Below are 21,598 nucleotides of genomic sequence, written 5' to 3' on the forward strand. Positions count from 1 at the left end.
TAAAATACAGTTTAGGCGGAACATGACGTCCCTGATAAGCCAGTACAGGATCAAGGACGACACTTTACGCTCATGCATTAAGCCCCGTTTTTCCCGAACGATGCTCAAATGACGAGAATTTGTGACTCTTTATGATATTGCGGCACGTTTGTGCACAATCTTCAAGATAGAAATATAGAAACTCCAGAACAATAACAGAAAAGAAATTCAGGTCTTTTTTTATATTTAAAACATTTGACCAAAACACGATGGAATATTCATAAAAACCAATACGACATTAACATTAACTGAAGAGAAATTCGGGGTACCATAAGTAAGTCTTTTTTTTTCATTTAAAACAAGTGAACAAAACACGATGGAATATTCATACAAACCAATATGACATGTATTGGCGAAGGACGAGCAGTTATACAGTCGTCAGATCAATAGAGCCTTAGAAACAAAGCATGAGCTTTATAAATTATGTATCGTGTCCCGTATATTCATAGACTATTCTTACGGTAATTGCGTTTGTTTACATATGAGTCGTGTTCTGAGAAAACTGGGCATATTGCATGTGTATAAAGTGTTGTCCTAAAGTAGCCTGTGCAGTCCGCACAGGCTATTCAGGAACGACACTTTCCGCTTTTATGACATTTTTCGATAAATGAAGTCTCTTCTTAGAAAAAATCCAATTTAGGCGGAAAGTGTCGTCCCCTGATTAGCCTGTGCGAAATGCACAGGCTAATCTGGGCCGACACTTTACGCACATGCATTATGACCAGTTTTCTCAGAACGCGACTCATATATATGCGGCATTACACGGCTGGTACAATACAAAATAACAACATTTTAAATACAGGTACTAAATACATTGAACACATTTACAGTTACAAAATTCTGAAACCACGGAAACAATCTATTCACTAAGTTCACAACATAACAATGCACACAAAGACAACCTTTGAAACACGTTTTAACAATAAATACGAACACGTTATATAAAAATATCAATATGGAGAAAATATATTTTTAAAGTTGCTCGCAAAGATTTGCGATCATTGTAACAATCATTTGCAAACGGCAACTTGTTCGAGCTTTGTTCAATCCACGAATAACCCAAAATGGCAGAAAGAGATATTAAAGTCGACTTAGGCCTATATACCTTCACTTCTTGCAAATAGCTCATTTTAATGCTGAGCCTAAATCTATTTTTGTAAACGGATGTGACGTCACAGATCTGTTCGGAGTTGCTTTTCCATAACCGCAATTCACCCGCACGATTTTTCACATGGAATGATGCGCCTTATTCTATGATGTGTTAACCGGATTTGACGTCACTGATCTGTTCGGAACTGCTTGGTCATTTCCGTTATCTCCATGTACAAAATTGTCCATAAAGTCGATGGCGCCGAAAAACTTAGATATTGAACACATCACGTTCACCGGCAGTATCCTGGAAATGAAAAGAAAGCCGAAAGTGCGAAGTCCTGATGCACAATCCAAAACTCCAAAACTGCGCATGTTCGCATTTGTTTGGTAAGTCGTACATACGAAATGAGGATCGAGCTAAATAAAGTGTCAGGTTCCGGCGTAAAGCGCAAGATAATAGAACAATTTAATCCGAATACGAGACGTAAATGTATGAAATAAAGCCAAATGATATATTATACGTTTAAATCTACTATTGCTGGGACAAAGCTCACTCTGGATCAGCAAACGATTTATTTCATAAATCAATCTCTGGGTTAATGGTCGCCATCTTTCGAACTACTTTCAAAAGTACAACAACAACAATAACAGTAGAAGACAATTTTAATTGCGAAAAGTTGAAAAATTGAGTACATATGTCACGAATGTTGAGTGGAATAGTGTTATTTTCAACTGTGTACGAAGCATTTGAACTGGTAGTGGAATTGTTGGTGGAAATGGAATTAACTTATTAAGAAATATGTCTAATAATTCATCATTGTGTAGAATTATCATCAGCATCATTTCTGTGGAACATTGCAATATTCAAAATACGGGTGTTTCATAGCCATGGTGCTTTGGACATAGTTCACTATCTATCAAGACTGCAATGATTCCTGCACACAGGTCAAGTATATAATTGAATTTGTGCAGAATGTTTATCTTTTACAAATTATTATTCATTTTAACCAATTAATTTTAAAGAGATTGCACTGAAACTCAAGGTCTAAAGCTTAATTCAACACTTAAGCCAGTTTCCTGAGTAGAAACAATACTTGTTCAGAATATAGCAGGCTCATGTTTTGATTTCAGGTGTTTAGCCCCCATAAAAACAAGGCTTTGTCGACCCTATCAATACTTATTCATATAATTTAAAGATTGTTATGCCGGTCAAAACAGACAATAGCGATACATTCTGTACAAACCGACTTACGGAGGAATCCGAGATAGCCGATGTATCACGATTGGGACAAAGCTGTCACATGCAGTCTCATAAATCATGACGTCATTTGATGGGTTCTGTTTTTAACTTTTTATCATGCAATTAAGGATTTTAATCACAAAAAGACACGTTTTTAAAGAAAATTAAAAGATCGGATATAAAGTAACTAGAACACCAGGTAAGTGTTAAATACAAACAAGTGTTTTGCTTAGTACGAAACTGCAAACCATAATTTCCAAGACTCGGAAAACAACCCCATATATATTAAACATGTTCGTGTTGGATGAGTGATCATGATGCCAACGAAGCGTACGTTTAAAACGACTACGAAGAAGAAACACATAAAGAAGCAGATAAAGAGTTTTTTATGATGATGATGATGATGTGATTGTGATTATGGCGATTATGACAATGAAAAAGACGAAGAAGAAGACGAAGAAGAGGAAGAAGATGATGACGACGACGAGGACGATGATGATGGTGTTGGTGATAATGATGATGATGATGATAATGGTGACCATGATAATGGTTGTGGTGGTGTTGGTGGCTGATGATGATGATGATGATGATAATGACGGTGACGATGATGTTGTTGTTGTTGTTGTTGATGATGATGATGATAATGATGATGATGACAATCATGACAATGAAGAGGAGGAAGATGATGTTACAATAATGGTCATGATGATAATAATAGTGGTAGTTCTGAAGGTGGTGATGAGCATGATGATGATCATTATAATAATATTGATCTTATTTCAGCCTATCGACAACAATACGTATAGTTGTTCGCTATTTTTAAAGGCGCACACCTTGCCTCTGACTTTGAAATGAAATACATGTTAATCAATACATAACGATGCAATTTGAAAGTGTGCAAAATTGTCATTAAATCTATAGCCTAGTTAGCAAGTAATTTATTATTTTTCGAATGGTACCGTTTTTAAAACCGAAAGTAGGATTTCTAGACGTATACGTCCATTTCGACAAACGCGATTAATTCTAAGTTTTAAAGCGCAAAAAGACGGATTTCTACCTCGTTACCACCTGATATATTAAAATTGGCATAGATAAAATATGTTTATTATTTATACTTAAATTTACTATGCCAAATAAGGTGTGTGGCTTTAACGATAATATAAGAATGTGTAACGTGATATAATATAAACAATGTTGCCTATTTAATGTTGCTTTACGAGGTTATTTCAAGTTCATGAATTACAAATAAAAGTTGTAATTATACAATAAACACAGAGCTGAAAGAAACTCAATTTAGTTGGTTTACACGTCATTCTGGCCACTAGAGAACATTTTCTACGCAATCCCTATAGATGAATTGTTACAGATGGTATGTGATATTACCAATAAATTGTAAAACCACCCATTCACGATTGACTCTAATTGTGTAAAAATATTTTATGTTGTACAGTTATGCATAACTAATGACAATTATAGAATCCGGCCAAATATGTTCAAGTATATTAAACTACTTAATAGCTTAAACATAAATGTATTAAGAAAGCTAGCCATGTATTGTTTAAGAGAACATTTCTAAAGAGAAAATGTAGTGTTAAATAGAAATACATTTTTACAAAAACATAAGGTCAGAAATATGTAATTACACCTATATTTGTAAACCTAGATCAATAACATTGTGTGACCACTGTGTATTAAACCCATCCATGTACCATTCTCACGAAATATTTTCACGATATATGTTTATTTCGTGTTTATTAAGATTATTTTTTCTTTAAAGTGATGTGTGTTTTTGTATGTACTTCAACGCATGCTGTTATTTATATGTATGTTAATGACGATGAGCTTCACATGCTTAAATAAAAAATAAACTATTCTGTTCTGTTCTGTTCTGTTCTGTTCTGTACTGTTCTGTTCTGTTCTGACAATACATATACATTTAAAACTGAATTGAAAGTTGTTGGCAGCACTCTATTGCTATTATATATAACATTATTAACCACTTCACGTGGGGATGTTCTTCTTTTTTAATTGCGAAACGGACTGTTTTAATAACGAAAAAAAACAGAACACGATTATGCGAGCGCGAAAGTCGTAGAAACGATTAAGGACGAACTACTTACGTTTTCATGACGCAGAAGAAGTACACGATCCGCGGAATGCAAACGATCACCTGATTGGTCAGAACCGCGTCTAGAATACGGTCTGCGCATGCGTCAACGTCCAGAGCCGGAAGTATGCACGGGAATCTGTAAAAGACATTCATACAATGATATAACGCAAATGTTTAAACTTGGTTAGTTAGGGTGTTTAAGAAAGGAAACAATAACTAGAAACATCATATTCTTTCAAAATACAGGCGTGCACAGACGCAAATATTTTGTAAAAAATCGTTCCATTTTGGTAGCATTACAATAAATACAAAGAAAAAATGTTGTTTCGTTAAATGTGAACTTAAAAAGCATACAATTACTAGCTGTGATATTCGGTATTGAAACATTTTTTGTATTTTCATTTTCAGCTGGGACCTGTTCGGGTGTAAATGTTTTTATGCAGTGCATGTTGAACATCAGTATCGTGTTACTTAATTCGGACTTCTTCATAGATGACTAAATGTGTGCCGGTGTTCCGGTGATTGCAGAAACCTGAATGTATCACTATCTGTTTTCAAACGGCCAGCTAACACCGCTATCGTTCATGGACGATTTAAACGCTTGAGTCGTTATTCACGCGAAAATATGGACAAACACAGCGGGCGAAAAACACATTATTTTGTATAAACGACACTGGCCACTGACCTATTTCCCGAACCTGACACTTCTCTGAGCCACATTCATCAAGTGTCATACCACGAACAACAACAGTAACGGACTTTCATTTAGCTGCCTTCAACCATCATTTGGGAAGTATTTACGAAAAACAAAATCCACCAAATAATTCAAATTGTGCATGCAAAATCTGGCACGGGTGACACGTATCATATTCCAGATTAATGACATCTGAAAGGGACAGTTCATGCCCCATCACTAACATACTTGACAGCTCGAAGTGTTTTGGACATTGCAATTATTTTGAAATCCATAGTTTGGTGTAAAAAGTAATTTGTTGACAACGTTCACTTTCATTTCGGGTCACTTTTATAATGCAATTAAAAGCTAGAAAGGGAAACTGTTATATTGGCTAAAATAATAATTAAAAACAACATGTAACAAATTGCTCTTAAAATGACATCATCAAGTAAAATCTCTAAAATAAGAAAGCGTTTCAAAACAACGAAGCGTGTCAAATAATGCATGCATATGCAACCACTTACCCCTAAAAACTAATTCCAAAATGTTATATTTTCTTTGCAACAATTGTTTTTACTCTAAATTTGATTTACTTGAAAACGAAAGTAGCCATCGCTCTTTAACCCGGCTTAGCAGTGAATTACACTGACAGAGCCAGGCACAAAAATATCCAATCAACAACAACAACGATGTTTTAATAAATGTTAATAAATTAAAAATACTTATCATTCTGATTGTATTGGAATTAGTTTTTAGGGGTAAGTGGTTGCATATGCATGCATTATTTGACACGCCTCGTTGTTTTAAAGGAATAGGACGCGAGCTATCGATTAAGGGGCAAAAACTATAAAATATTGTTTGAAAGTCTGTCGAAGATTTATTCGGGTTGACAAACGGACTGGAAATTTTGCTTGGTTATCGACCGACTGTGAGTTAACGGCTGGACAGATTTTTTTGAGTTAACTTTTTTTGAAAGGTTGTCCAATTGCCCATAGAAGGATCAAGGGATGCTTTTGATTAATGCTACTTTTGACATTTTTGCGGCCCGCGAAGACAGGTCTATGATAAGTTCTAGTTAATGACCTTGTTATGATTTCAATATCAGAGGGTGGGGATTTTTTGTCGTGGCTCTTTGTCAATTTTTTTCTCATTAAACATGATTTTATATATTTATTTGAATTTATTGGGCTCCTAAAAAAATATATATAAAAAATACTATCCTGGGTACGTTACTTCCACCTGTGACTTGAAGCGTGTCTGCCAATGCTAAGTGCTGCCGGTTTAACCCATTTAAGCCTAGTGGACTCTCCCATCCTTCTAAATTGGATCAATTTATTTCTAAAATTATGGATGTCTAGAATATTTATTTCTATATTTAAAATATTTCTTACAGAAATTCCTTAAAGCAAACAGCGCAGACCCACCGCCGTTTGCCAAGGCCTTTTTTCTAGACGCTAGGCATAAATGGGTTAATGTAATATTTGTAAAGATGTCGTTTGCAACGAAGAGCCTTCACAAAACAAACTTTAAACAAAAGAGTTTCTATTATTAGAGCAAATGGCCAACACACAACCCCAAAGCCTGGGCTCATTCCACGCGTTTTCTGAAATGATACTGAGTTTAAGGGTTTTTTTGCGGTTCAAGTTGCCGTTTCAATATTGATATGAAATCGCATGAAAAGGCGCACCGAAAGTTTAGGCGAATGTTTAGTTTTAGCTGTTGCAAGTTATAATTACTGAAGTCTCAAACTTTGTTTTGGACTATGTGCAGTGAGGGGACGGGGGACTAAGTAAATAGGGATAACATTACGGTGAAATAAGCTTACATTCGCAAGCTGGGTTTCCAACGTAGGGTGGTTAGGCGAGATGCGATTGTTAAAACAACAGCACAATGTGATTCACAATGGATAGCCTCCGAAATACAACATTTTTAACCCATTTTTGCCTAGTGGACTCCCCCATCCTTCTAAATTGGATCAATTTATTTCCAAAATTGGGGATGTCTAGTATATTTATTTCTATATTTAGAATATTTCTTACAGAAATTCCTTTAAGCAAACAGCGCAGATCCTAATGAGACGCCGCATCATGCGGCATCTCATATGGGTCTACGCTGTGTGCCAATGCACTTTTTTCTAGACGCTAGACATTAATGGGTTAATCGGTAGAAGATTTATAGGTTAAAGGAAAAAAACACTATTAATGATACTTCAATATTATGGGTTACATAACCCCAAACCGGAACTCCTGTTTGCAGGGTTTCATGCAGTCACCTTGATACTAAGCACACAATTATCAGTGCATGCTGCCTAGAACTTGAAAAATACATTGCTTAGGTACGTTTTTGATATCACATTGAAGGTATATTTGTAAGCAATAAGAAAAAAGCCATTTTTGCTCTACTTTTTCTGTTGATGGTTCCCGGCTTTGAAAATAGGTCATACTATTATAGCCCAAAATGGCCGCCTCCATAGGTGTCAAAACCGGTGTGCCTATTCTAAGGTGAATATTTTGAGTTACAGCGTATAGAATTTAATGACATGCATTTTTTTCCAAAAGATTATGCATTTATCTTTCCAATGATGTATGATGATATAGTGACTATTCGCTTATTTCATATGTAATATATTAGGAAATTTATTGCGCATACGTAACCTATATCAATGTTGTTTCACTTGAACAAGGGCATTGGGACAAACCTGATGTAAAATGAGCAGAGAAAAGTCAGAAATCGTGATAAATAATGAGGCTGGATATATCAAATAACACACATGTATAACACACATTTCTTTCATCAATGCGCAGAGGCGAGTCTAATTACAACACAGTCTATGTCCAATACTCGGGAAAATCGGTTTCTAACGGGATGTCGCCGTAACGGAATCCTTATCAGTAGCATTCAGTGACGGGTGGGTCTTAGTGACGGACACCACATCAAAACTATATATTTCGATGTATATCATTAATATCGCTCTTAAATTTGGAGACATTACGTAATGTACTTGTTCGTCCAAAAGTCATAATGTCTGATAGCCATTTTATTCTGCATAAAGGCTAAATTTAACACGATTCAGACGCTCGGAATAAAAACTACATCATTTGAGTACAAACAATTGTTTGATGCAGGAAAACAAAATAAAATTATGGGGTTTTAAAACAGTGCGACATTGACGTCTGTACGTACTCGTTATTTAAAAAAAGACAGACCAGTTCTTAAAAGTTAACGTAGGTGTTAACGCCAAAAGTAATCCCATAAAGACAACAAACATTGACCCCATTGTAAATGTATCACTGTTAAAGGAACTATTCACGTTTTGGTAAATTGACAAAATAAAACAAAAAGTTTCAGATTCGCAAACGTTCGATGAAGTTATGATATTTATGAGTAAACAATAATAATGAACATTTGCCATGCTCTAAAATTTGCATTAATTAAATGCATCTTTTGACGATTTAAAAACCTGAAAATTACAACGCGAAACGATTGAATAATTTGGAGAGTTCTGTAGTTGTCGTTATATTTTGTGGTACTACAAGGGTTGATTATATAAAGTATAAAATACATCTTTCATTGTATAAGCACGGATGACAGAGTGGTCTAAGCGTTAGACTTTTACTCAAGGGTCAGTGGTTCCAGGCACGGATGACAGAGTGGTCTAAGCGTTAGACTTTTACTCAAGGGTCAGTGGTTCCAGGCAAGGATGACAGAGTGGTCTAAGCGTTAGACTTTTACTCAAGGGTCAGTGGTTCCAGGCAAGGATGACAGAGTGGTCTAAGCGTTAGACTTTTACTCAAGGGTCAGTGGTTCCAGGCACGGATGACAGAGTGGTCTAAGCGTTAGACTTTTACTCAAGGGTCAGTGGTTCCAGGCACGGATGACAGAGTGGTCTAAGCGTTAGACTTTTACTCAAGGGTCAGTGGTTCCAGGCACGGATGACAGAGTGGTCTAAGCGTTAGACTTTTACTCAAGGGTCAGTGGTTCCAGGCACGGATGACAGAGTGGTCTAAGCGTTAGACTTTTACTCAAGGGTCAGTGGTTCCAGGCACGGATGACAGAGTGGTCTAAGCGTTAGACTTTTACTCAAGGGTCAGTGGTTCCAGGCACGGATGACAGAGTGGTCTAAGCGTTAGACTTTTACTCAAGGGTCAGTGGTTCCAGGCACGGATGACAGAGTGGTCTAAGCGTTAGACTTTTACTCAAGGGTCAGTGGTTCCAGGCACGGATGACAGAGTGGTCTAAGCGTTAGACTTTTACTCAAGGGTCAGTGGTTCCAGGCACGGATGACAGAGTGGTCTAAGCGTTAGACTTTTACTCAAGGGTCAGTGGTTCCAGGCACGGATGACAGAGTGGTCTAAGCGTTAGACTTTTACTCAAGGGTCAGTGGTTCCAGGCACGGATGACAGAGTGGTCTAAGCGTTAGACTTTTACTCAAGGGTCAGTGGTTCCAGGCACGGATGACAGAGTGGTCTAAGCGTTAGACTTTTACTCAAGGGTCAGTGGTTCCAGGCACGGATGACAGAGTGGTCTAAGCGTTAGACTTTTACTCAAGGGTCAGTGGTTCCAGGCACGGATGACAGAGTGGTCTAAGCGTTAGACTTTTACTCAAGGGTCAGTGGTTCCAGGCACGGATGACAGAGTGGTCTAAGCGTTAGACTTTTACTCAAGGGTCAGTGGTTCCAGGCACGGATGACAGAGTGGTCTAAGCGTTAGACTTTTACTCAAGGGTCAGTGGTTCCAGGCACGGATGACAGAGTGGTCTAAGCGTTAGACGTTTACTCAAGGGTCAGTGGTTCCAGGCACGGATGACAGAGTGGTCTAAGCGTTAGACTTTTACTCAAGGGTCAGTGGTTCCAGGCACGGATGACAGAGTGGTCTAAGCGTTAGACTTTTACTCAAGGGTCAGTGGTTCCAGGCACGGATGACAGAGTGGTCTAAGCGTTAGACTTTTACTCAAGGGTCAGTGGTTCCAGGCACGGATGACAGAGTGGTCTAAGCGTTAGACTTTTACTCAAGGGTCAGTGGTTCCAGGCACGGATGACAGAGTGGTCTAAGCGTTAGACTTTTACTCAAGGGTCAGTGGTTCCAAGCACGGATGACAGAGTGGTCTAAGCGTTAGACTTTTACTCAAGGGTCAGTGGTTCCAGGCACGGATGACAGAGTGGTCTAAGCGTTAGACTTTTACTCAAGGGTCAGTGGTTCCAGGCACGGATGACAGAGTGGTCTAAGCGTTAGACTTTTACTCAAGGGTCAGTGGTTCCAGGCATGGATGACAGAGTGGTCTAAGCGTTAGACTTTTACTCAAGGGTCAGTGGTTCCAGGCACGGATGACAGAGTGGTCTAAGCGTTAGACTTTTACTCAAGGGTCAGTGGTTCCAGGCACGGATGACAGAGTGGTCTAAGCGTTAGACTTTTACTCAAGGGTCAGTGGTTCCAGGCACGGATGACAGAGTGGTCTAAGCGTTAGACTTTTACTCAAGGGTCAGTGGTTCCAGGCAAGGATGACAGAGTGGTCTAAGCGTTAGACTTTTACTCAAGGGTCAGTGGTTCCAGGCACGGATGACAGAGTGGTCTAAGCGTTAGACTTTTACTCAAGGGTCAGTGGTTCCAGGCACGGATGACAGAGTGGTCTAAGCGTTAGACTTTTACTCAAGGGTCAGTGGTTCCAGCCTTTAAGGGTTACTTTTTTTCTTCCTTATTTTTTTTCCTAGTTTTTTTTTACTGGAGCTTTTTAGATAAAATGTTTACATTTATCAATAAAAAACATTTAATGACAAACTTCAATACATGCCGAAATCTGTTAACAGGTAACTTTAATAATAATTTTTGGCACCAAAACTGTACAAGAGAACCAATGACATCACCTGCTTCACAAGGAGTTGATGGTTTCTAATGTTTGCAAAACGAGGTAATTGGAAATCCATATCAGTTTTTGGAATTACAGTAGTGGATTGAAGACAGAACATATTTCCGTTGACAAGCCGATAGGGAAATGAAAATTCCTTTGCACACAATGCATTCTTGACAATTATTTGCGTTAAATGCTTCGGTAGCAACTTTTATAACTAAAATAAAGAAATGTTAGGCTGAGCGTTTATTAAAAACAATTCGTTACTGGCCGTTACATTTGTGTCGCCCGAATTCTTACCGTCTGACGTTCGCGCAGGAACATTCGAAATACATACGAACTTTCATGACTTAAGAATTGTTTACTTGAAATCTATATTTGTTCTTGCATTGTTTTGTAAATTGATTTGATGCGAGTTATTTCGCGTCATCAAACCATACCCGCACTACAATCTTATTGGTCAGCAGAAGGCGTATGTGAGTGCCCTGTTAAGTCAAATTTCTAAACTTTTAGTCGTACTGAAAAAAAAGGCCATAGGTCGTAGAGGGTTTATTTCATTTCGTCTTGAGAAACGCTTTGGTCTACTGAGCTATTAGAATATGATTGTACATGATTGTCATACTCATCTCAAAAATTGAGAAAACATTCGAAGATGAAACAGATATACGACATATGTTCATTATACTAAGCCCTGACATTATTGTAAGAAACTAGTAAAATCCCCTGCATACGGTGCAGAGGAGTAATCACGTGACGTCAAATCGGCATATGACGTCATACTGAAAATTAAACTGATGAATCTAAGCAAGTAACACTACCTCATTTCGCAGCCCTGGAAGAGGCTGGTTTTGACGAACGACGGACACACGGTGGTAGTGTGCACCCCGGTCACCCCAGAGAACTTCACCTCGAGGTTCAACACCTCTGAGAAGCCGACCACGCCGGCCTTGGAGGCGCTGTAGTCCGCCAGGTGGCGTAGTCCCACGAGGCCCACCGAGCTCGCGATGTTGACCACGTGACCATGATGGCGCTTCATCATGGCGGGCAAGAAACATTTCACGGTCTGGAAGAAGAAATCCCGCCGTGGCGTTTTTACGGCATATTTTATAAGCTGAATAAATAAAACAGATGGAAGAATTACAATAACGGTCTTGATGGTGCACAAAGAAAATCTTAGTTACTAGTTTTCAATATACGGTAATCTCGACTAATTATTAGCATTATACCCCTAGATTATGAAACGTGATGCTGATAGTTATTGTTGAAAAACATAATTTTGTTATCTTGGTCCTTATAGCAATGACAGGATTTGTTCCTAAAATGTACGTAACATTCAGTCTAAACTAACGTATTAAAAAGAGATTAACAAGTTTAAAGTTTTTGAGCCGCGCTCTGCGAAAACGGGGCTAAATGCATGCGCGTAAATTTTCGTCCTGGATAAGTCTGTGAAGTTCGCACAGGCTAACCAGGACGACACATTCCGGTTTTATGGTGTTTTTCGATAAAAGGTAGTCACTTCTCTGCGAAAATCAAGTTTATGCGGAAAGTGTCATCACTGATTAGCCTATTAATGCCTCGGTCACGTTGTCAAGTAGCTTACGTAAAACTGCGCGAGGAGATTCACGCTGAAGGTTCTCTCTATCATCTCATCCGGGCACTCCAGTAGCGGCCGTCCGGTCACCACCGCCGCGTTGTTCACCAGCACGTCCACCTCGCCCACCTCCTGTCGCACCCGCTGCGCTGCCTTCGATACCTCTTCCGGTAGCCTACAATAAGGTATATAAAACGGAATTGTCTATGAGATCGAACCTCATCTTGACGCGCCTGTTATTTTTGTTCTTGTTATTACCACCACCCCGACAACTCGTTTTTAGCTCATCTATTTTTTGAAACAAAATTATGAGCAATTGTCATCACCTTGGCGTCGGCGTCGGCGTCTGCGTCGGCGTCTGCGTCCGGTTAAGTTTTGCGTTTAGGTCCACTTTTCTCAGAAAGTATCAATGCTATTGCATTCAAACTTGGTACACTTACTAACTATCATGAGGGGACTGGGCAGGCAAAGTTAGATAACTCTGGCGTGCATTTTGACAGAATTATGTGCCCTTTTTATACTTAGAAAATTGAAAATTTTGGTTAAGTTTTGTGTTAAGGTCCATTTTATTCCTTAAGTATCAAAGCTATTGCTTTCATACTTGCAACACTTACTAACTACCGTAAGGGGACTGTGCAGGCAAAGTTATGTAACTCTGACTGGCATTTGGACGGAATTATGGGCCCTTTATACTTAGAAAATTGAAAGTTTGGTTAAGTTTTGTGTTTTGGTCCACTTTACCCCTAAAGTATCATAGATATTGCTTTCATACTTGGAACACTCGCAAACTATCATAAGGGTACAGTAAAAGGACAAGTTGCATAACTCTGGATGTCATTTTTACGGAATTATGGCCCTTTTTTGACTTAGTAACTTTGAATATATGGTTAAATTTTGTGTTTCGATCCACTTTACTTCTTAAGTATCAAGGCTATTGCTTTCAAACTTCAAATACTTTCATGCTATCATGAGGTTACTGTACCTGGCAAGTTGAATTTTACCTTGACCTTTGAATGACCTTGACTCTCAAGGTCAAATTATTAAATTTCTCTAAAATTGCCATAACTTCTTTATTTATGATTAGATTTGATTGATACTTTGACAAAACTACTCTTACCTGACATACCACAATAGACTCCACCCAAACCATCGCCCGTGCCCCCCCCCCCCCCAACCTCCCCCCCTTATTTTTTTATTTTTTTTTTTTTTTTAGATCATCTCACAAATGACCACCACACCCTCACACTATACCCCCCCCCACCCCACCCCCTCCCCAATTTTTTTTTTAAACGGTTAAAAAACAAAACTATTTATTTTGATAATTTTATGTTTGAAATACCGTCCAACCATCGCACCCAAGAATCCCCACCCCACCCCCCCTCCCCCCCCCCCTATTTTTTTTTTAAAGATCATCTCACAAATTACCACCACATCCTCACACTTTACCCCCCACCTCACCCCCCCCCCCCCCAATTTTTTTTTTATGAAACGGTTAAAAAACACAAATATTTATTTTTATTATTTTATGTTTGAAATACCGTCCAACCATCGCACCCAAGAATCCCCCCCCCACCCCCCCCCCCCCCAAACCCCCCCCCCCGATTTTTTTTTTCCTTTTTTTTCGCATTTTTGGAAGAAAATGTAATAAATGTCCACACCCCCACACAATGCACCGCTCTTCACTCCACCCCTCCCTCCTTTATGATTGAAAATGAGAGTCCCTTCACCTTTAAAAAGAAAATAGATGAGCGGTCTGCACCCGCAAGGCGGTGCTCTTGTTTAGTAATGCACTTGTCATTAATGGCCGCTACGTTTGCGCACTGTTAATTGATTAATGGGGCTAAAAAAGATTGTTAAAAAAATATTGTATTATTAATGACAAGTCATTTGTCGTTTAAGAGACAAAAAAAGCGTGCATGTCAATGAAATAATTTTCATGCAGTATTCCAGTTTTATTACTACTTGTGTAGCCCTATATGAATTTGTGAGAAGAAAAAACCCCACAATAAATAGATAAAAATAAGATAATAAGACCCAACAATGGCACGATTTACTAGCATAAATAGCAGCAAGGATTTTGTCGCGTAAAAGTAAGTGATTGAGCACCATATGATTAACAAATATGTGAGTCGCGCTCTGGCAAAACCGGGCTTTATGCTTGTGCGTAAAGCTGTCATCCCAAATAAGCATGTGCAGTCTGCACAGGCAAATCAGGGACGACACTTTCCGTTCTTATGGAAAAAAAATTCTGTTAGGAAAGTCTATTCTAAATTAAAATCAAGTCAAGGAGGAAGTGTCGACCCGGATAAGCCTGTGAAATTTTAGCACAGGCTTATCAGGAACGATGTTTATTTTGACCACCCTCTAACAGTGTAGCGAACATATACGATCGCATATCTTTACCGTGTTTTCATGTTTATTGCTCTTAAAAATTACAAAGATTACAATAATGAAATATCTGCAATATATGTTCAAAAAATACATATCTTTTTAACTGCGTTGAACTAGCGTTTATATTGACCATCCTCTAACAGGGTAGCGAACATGCAGGATCGTTAGTCTAAATTTATTAAACTTGACAACGCCGTGGTAAATGCGAGTTCAGAGAAATGAACATTTTAAAACTGCAGGAAAGTTAACAATCGCACAATTGCATACAATTCTAGAATGAAGTAAATGCAAAAACATTGGCAGACGAAGCCATTTTGTATGCAGCGCCCCCCCCCCCCCCCCCAGCCCGCTCTTAATGACTGAAATACTGTTCAAAACGGCTTAAAGGGGCCTTTTCACAGATTTTGGCATGTATTGAGGTTTGTCTTTAAATGCTTTATATTGATAAATGTAAACATTGGATCTAAAAGCTCCAGTAAAATTCAAGAATACAGTTAACAAAAAAGAATAACATAGTATCCCTCAACTGGGCTCGAACCACTGACCTCTGGCGTCCTGGAATAAAAATCTACCCACTTAGACCACTCGGGCATCCGTGCTCATACAATGAATAATGTATTTTATACTTAATATAAGCAATCCTCGTAGTTTCACAAAATATAACGACAAAATCAGAACTCTCTAAATTATTCAATCGTTTTGCGTTGCAACGCTTGATAATTTTCAGGTTTTCAAATCGTCAAAAGATGCATATAATGGCTATTTTAGAGCATGGTAAATGTTCAGTATGACTGTTTCCTCACAAATATCATGACTTAAACCAAACTTTGCGAATCTGAAACAACTTTTTAAATTTTGTCAATTTACCAAAACGTGAAAAGGCCCCTTTAAAGTCCAAAATGAACAACCATACAAAAACATAAAATGGTTATAGATTAATAAATGTAAATGTAAACCAACTATGGAAGAAAGGGCCGAGAGATGAGTGGTTCCTGTAAAATAGGGTGTGGATAACTTTGTGTATGTTCGTCTTTCTCAGTGAAATAAAATAATCATCCTCCCGGCAAACGATACGTCCGTTCGTTCGTCTGTCTGTCCGTGAGACCTTCCAGTTCGTACAGCCGACAGTCAGGGCCAGACCGGGACCATTCGTAATAAACATCGTAAGTCATACCGGTAATTACTTGCACTTTACGATGTTTTTTTAAAGAATCGTTACAACGCGAATGATTTTTATAATGCATTAAGATATAATTGGAACATACAAAATAACATTTACCATAGAGTTTAAAATTGTCTTATTACTGTATTCATCGTTTGATAGACGATAGACGAAACTGTCTTCATCGTTTATTTATTTTCAAATAATAACAAATGTAACAACATAGGTTAAAAAATAAAAAAGGATTAACAAATTCTTATATTATAACTTATAAGAGCTTGAGCTATCTCATGTAAACTATTTCTAAAGATGTATCTGGATTGTGACTTCAGACACTCTATGCCCGCACGAAATTTTTACAACAACAAAAACATGTGAGGAAATCCGACGCTCAACAATTTATTTATCGCGTAAGTAAGCGAAGTTTCAAATAGTAACCATCTTATTATTATACCTACGAGAAGTAAATTAATACAGGTATACGATACTCCAAAGATACTTTGCAGATGAGTTCAAATGCAGGCCAAATCAGATATCAAGAAAACAGCGGACAGCTCACTTCTAATCAAGAGTTCACAGAATAATGATGGAGAAAATCGATATTAGTATGCGATAGTGAAATTACAGCTTACTTCCTCTATAATGCTGTGTTCTATGGAGGCTGATTTCTGCGACATCGGTATGTCATGTTGGGGCGATTAAAGGTCTCCGACACGCAAAAACGAAAAGTACTGTGAAACCATTTATTTTCGACAGCACAAAATTTCGTCATTAAAAAAATGACGATTTCGTCAGCAGTTAAATTCGCCAATTTCTGATTTTGAAGTTTAACCTTTATTTGTATGGTGTCTGATATCTGGCACCTTGAGTGATATGATGGCGGTTTTGATGGCGTTTTGGCGACCTTCAACCCGTCAACAAACCAAAACGCTAAAGCGACAAATATCACAAAAAAGCTTTGCATTGCCGCGTATATTTACCGGCATGTTGTCGCGTTTGCGCCCTGCATCATATAAACACGAAAGAACGACACATGTTATAATAGTCTTATCGGCGCATCGTTTTTTTTCTTTTATGCGAGCGAAAACTTAATGAATATATTTTCAGGGCCGGATTAACCACTAGGCTAACAAGGCTGCAGCCTTGGGCCCCCGATTTTAAAGGGGCCCCTAACGGCAGACTAGTTTCCCAACGTATAGTCGTTCTTTATTGCGCCATTGAACGACTCTGAAGGGAATGCAGTAGAAATTTTCTGTGTAATTTTACAAGTTTCCCGATGTATGTCGGATTGTAACCGTTTAGTTATGTTTGATTAACTATGCTATCAGTTTTTTTTCTGTGTTGTATATCCATTCAGAACCATTAGTTGCTCTGTTTAGTATACGACTTGCCCGTATGGTCATGCCAACATCTGGACACGTTTGACGACATTGAAGAGAAGACCAAAGCGTCTGTTGCAATCAACGAATAGTAGGATGAGAATACGCATAAAAAACGGCGGAAACTATTTCGTGACAAGAGTTCGACACCAGATGCAAATTTTGAGTAAGTGCACGCGACAATTTTTTAATTCACACATACGACATGCATAGTTGATTGTCTCATTAATTGTTGAACTTCCCAAGCGGTTGAGCATATTCTGGTCTTGACAAACTGTTTAGTTTCATGACATAGTTTGAGTCTCTCACCTTGGATGATCTGCGAGAATGTGCAACGCATCTATTGGAATCTAATCCAGATGACATTGAGGCGTCTTTTGTTGACGGGCTCGTTCATTCAAAACCATCTCAGAAGCGGACCAAGACAGAACCATCACCCACATAAGTTAACTGTTGAAGTTAGATGGCGGTAAATTACAGACAACTTTGCAATCGCTTTACGAATAATTCCAGTTGATAACTGTCAAGGTAGTCATTTTCAACATAATCACGCGTGAAAAACTATCTACGGAACACCATGATTCAGGAAAGGTTACAGCATTGGGCTACTGTCTACAGAATGTCAAGTCCTCCGAGAACTAGACGTTACACAGCTGTCGTAAAAGAAACTTATAGGCTGGAATCTGTTACATGTAACATGCATTTTAAGTTCAGTTAATAAAATAGTTTTACATTGTCAATGTTGTTTTGCTATATATACAAATTCAAGTTTTCTGATCTTTGTAGTTGTAGTATCAAGTATGGTTTTCAATATACATAAGGGGCTAGAGGGAAGGGGGCCCCCGAAACATATGCAGCCTTGGGCCCCAAAACAGCTTAATCCGGCCCTGTTTATTATTACATATATCAGCCACTACGATTTGTCGTATCGACACGCATATTATTTCCTCTGGTGTGTCAACGCGGGGACCTGTTTGTATGGGTCTCTGGTCAAAGGCGTGACGGCACCTCTCATGTGCTATGGCAGAAATCGGACGCCATAGTGGAATAACGTTGAAAAAGTTACAACATTGTCTTTAATATGGAGTTCTGTGCTAAAGCATGCCATGGTAGTAAAAGTAATTACAGAAATCGATACGCGTCTAATTATCGCAGAAGTCACGACTTTACTTCACAGCTGTTTTGGTTCAAACATCCGTGATAAATGTGAAACTGGAACCACAAGGACATCGTCAAAGCAACAAACATTGTTTAACATATCGATGCAGTTTAACATGTTTGGCCAATAAAGTACCTATTTTCGAATAAGTGATCTGTTGCAACGCATAAAAATTCGTATGACGGAAATCGCTGTTCAAATATTTGTATTAACAATTTTCGAAAAAATACGAAAATATGTTAACATTCAATTAAAGCTACAGATAGCGCGTGCTGATGTTACATTTATAGTGTTTGAAGGATACAAGAATTGAATCTGTAACTTTTTCGACAAACACTTGCCATCGGGATAATATGCTTTTAGATTTTTACACCAAACCCAGTCGTGAATATTGCAATGTTTTGAAACCAAACAACTCTATCGACCATACATGTGCTGCATCTTCTTCTTACTGTTTTAAAATTTCACGTTTAAGAGAAAAAATCATCCTTCCTCTTAATGAATTTACTGTTAATAATAACAGGCGTTCATATCATTTAACATATTGATTGTAAAATGCAACTTATTAATTGTTCGTGTTTTATAATGTTATCTCTATAGTTAATAGATTTCCCAATTTGGAACAGAACGACGCTAATTTACCCAATTTTACCGTTACCGGTACCAGTCTCAAAGTGGTCTGGAAAATCGCTGTCTACATATTGTGATACCGACAACAGCCCCCTACCCCTACCCCAACCCCAAAAAAGGCAAAACGAGGCTGTATAAATTTGCGTAAAAAGTCGTCCCAGATTAGCCTGTGCAGTCTGCACATGCTAATCAAGGACGGAACTTTCCGCGTTTATGGAATTTTTCGTTAAAGGATGGTCTTCTAAACGAACATCCCATCTCGACCGATAGTGTCGTCCCATATTAGCCTGTGCGGACTTCACAGGCTGATATGTGAGGATACTTTACGCGCATTCAGCCCTGATTCCAAGACCGCGGCTCAATAAATGATACGAGAGCATGCACGCACGCAACAACGAAATAAAATCATCATCAACAAACACGAAAAATGACTTTAAAAATATGAATCATTCAGGAGGTCATGTGCAGATATTGACACTGTCGTGACATTGATTTCGTACCTGGAATCGATGTGTGTTTCAATATGTCATAAAAATAACGACCTCTCTTCATACCTATTTGCGTTCCAACCGGTTATGCAAAAGTAAAGGTGAAAAACGTGTTAACGGACGTAAGTATCACAATAACAACTATCCCTACTATCACAATAACAACTATCCCTACTATCACAATAACAACTATCCCTACTATCACAATAACAACTATCCCTACTATCACAATAACAACTATCCCTACTATCACAATAACAACTATCCCTACTATCACAATAACAACTATCCCTACTATCACAATAACAACTATCCCTACTATCACAATAACAACTATCCCTACTATCACAATAACAACTATCCCTACTATCACAATAACAACTATCCCTACTATCACAATAACAACTATCCCTACTATCACAATAACAACTATCCCTACTTTGTCTAGCACCTAAGTGACTAAACAAGTGTTTACCAATACAAACAACATGCAATATGCATACATATATTTTAAAGGGTCCTTTTCACGTTTTGGTAAATTGACAAAATGAAAAAAAGTTGTTTCAGATTCGAAAATTTTCGTTTTAGTTATAATATATGTGAGAAAACAATAATACTGAACATTTACGATGCTCAAAAATAGCCATTACATGCATCTTTTGACGATTTAAAAACCTGAAAATTATAAAGCGGTGCAACGCGAAACGATAATAATTTGGAGAGTTCTGATTTTGTCGTTTTATTTTGTGAAACTATGAGGATTGCTTGCCGGTATATAAAGTATTAAATACATCCTTCATTGTATGAGCACGGGTGGTCGAGTGGTCTTAAGTGGTAGTCTTTTAACTCCAGGGATCAGTGGTTCGAGCCCTGTTGAGGGTTACTCTTTTTCTTCTTATAACTCTATTCTGGATTTTGTACTGGAGCGTTTTAGATCCAATGTTTACATTTATCAATATAAAGCATTACATGACAAGCTTTAATACATGCCACAATCTGTGAAAAGGCCATTTAAAGGTGACTCGTGGAAACGTAAAAGGAAACCCCGTTGTTCGCCTAACAGAATAACAATATTTATATCATGGTAATCTTTTGACAGTTATTTTTCACTTACATAAATGCGCCTTTGTTTTGCGAAAAATGGTTTGTTTTGACATAATCGTCTTAAATTAAATGTATAATGTTAAATTATAGTCAGTACTGACGTCCATAGATTATGCATTAGTTCTGAGAATTTTCAAGTGCGCCGCTTATTTAAGGGTTACACATGCGCACGTCGGAAGTCCCGAGAGAATGGGTACATATTGTCCATTTGATAGTAACCATCAATGTTTGGGTGCACGATGCATATTTTTTTTTAAATAAATTATAATGGAATTGCTTTGATACCAAATTACAGGTATAACTATATAAGCAGTTAGAAAATAAACCTTTTGGCACTACTTTGTTGTTTTGGTATCTAGTCTCACTTATGTTCCTCTATTAACCCATTTATGCCTAGCGTCTAGAAAAAAAGGCCATGGCAAACAGCGTAGACCCAGATGAGACGCCGTATGCTGCGGTGTCTCATCAGGGTCTGCGCTGTTTGCTTAAAGGCATTTCTGTAAGAAATATTCTAAATATAGAAATAAATATATTAGACATCTCTAATTTTGGAAATAAATTGATCCAATTTAGAAGGATGAGAGAGTCCATTGGGCATAAATGGGTTTATTTCTGGTCATCAACTACAACACCATACCGGCAAGAATCGATGTGGTATTTCTTAGGTAAAAATTTTGAGTTATAACGTATAG

The 21,598-nt window shown here is 37.9% G+C and overlaps 1 protein-coding gene across 2 annotated transcripts in view; it reads right to left on the minus strand.

The window, feature by feature from the left end:
• Nucleotides 1–206: 206 nt before the first annotated feature.
• LOC127857797 (epidermal retinol dehydrogenase 2-like) overlaps nucleotides 207–21,598 on the minus strand; it is a 41,403-nt gene continuing 20,011 nt past the window's right edge. The window contains exons 2-6 of one of the 2 annotated variants that reach the window (XR_008038638.1): nucleotides 12,603–12,768; nucleotides 11,821–12,065; nucleotides 4,492–4,617; nucleotides 1,202–1,435; nucleotides 207–1,087 (exon numbers count right to left, since the gene is read on the minus strand). Coding sequence is in view for 1 of the 2 variants with exons in the window: in XM_052394467.1 (XP_052250427.1) it covers nucleotides 1,291–1,435; nucleotides 4,492–4,617; nucleotides 11,821–12,065; nucleotides 12,603–12,768 (682 nt within the window). In the remaining variant the exon portion in view is untranslated. Of the gene's footprint in view, nucleotides 1,436–4,491; nucleotides 4,618–11,820; nucleotides 12,066–12,602; nucleotides 12,769–21,598 lie in introns of both variants that reach the window. The other variant, XM_052394467.1, reaches the window with a different exon arrangement.

The sequence above is a fragment of the Dreissena polymorpha genome, chromosome 14, assembly GCF_020536995.1.
Source record: "Dreissena polymorpha isolate Duluth1 chromosome 14, UMN_Dpol_1.0, whole genome shotgun sequence".
NCBI classification, from domain to species: Eukaryota; Metazoa; Mollusca; class Bivalvia; order Myida; family Dreissenidae; genus Dreissena; species Dreissena polymorpha.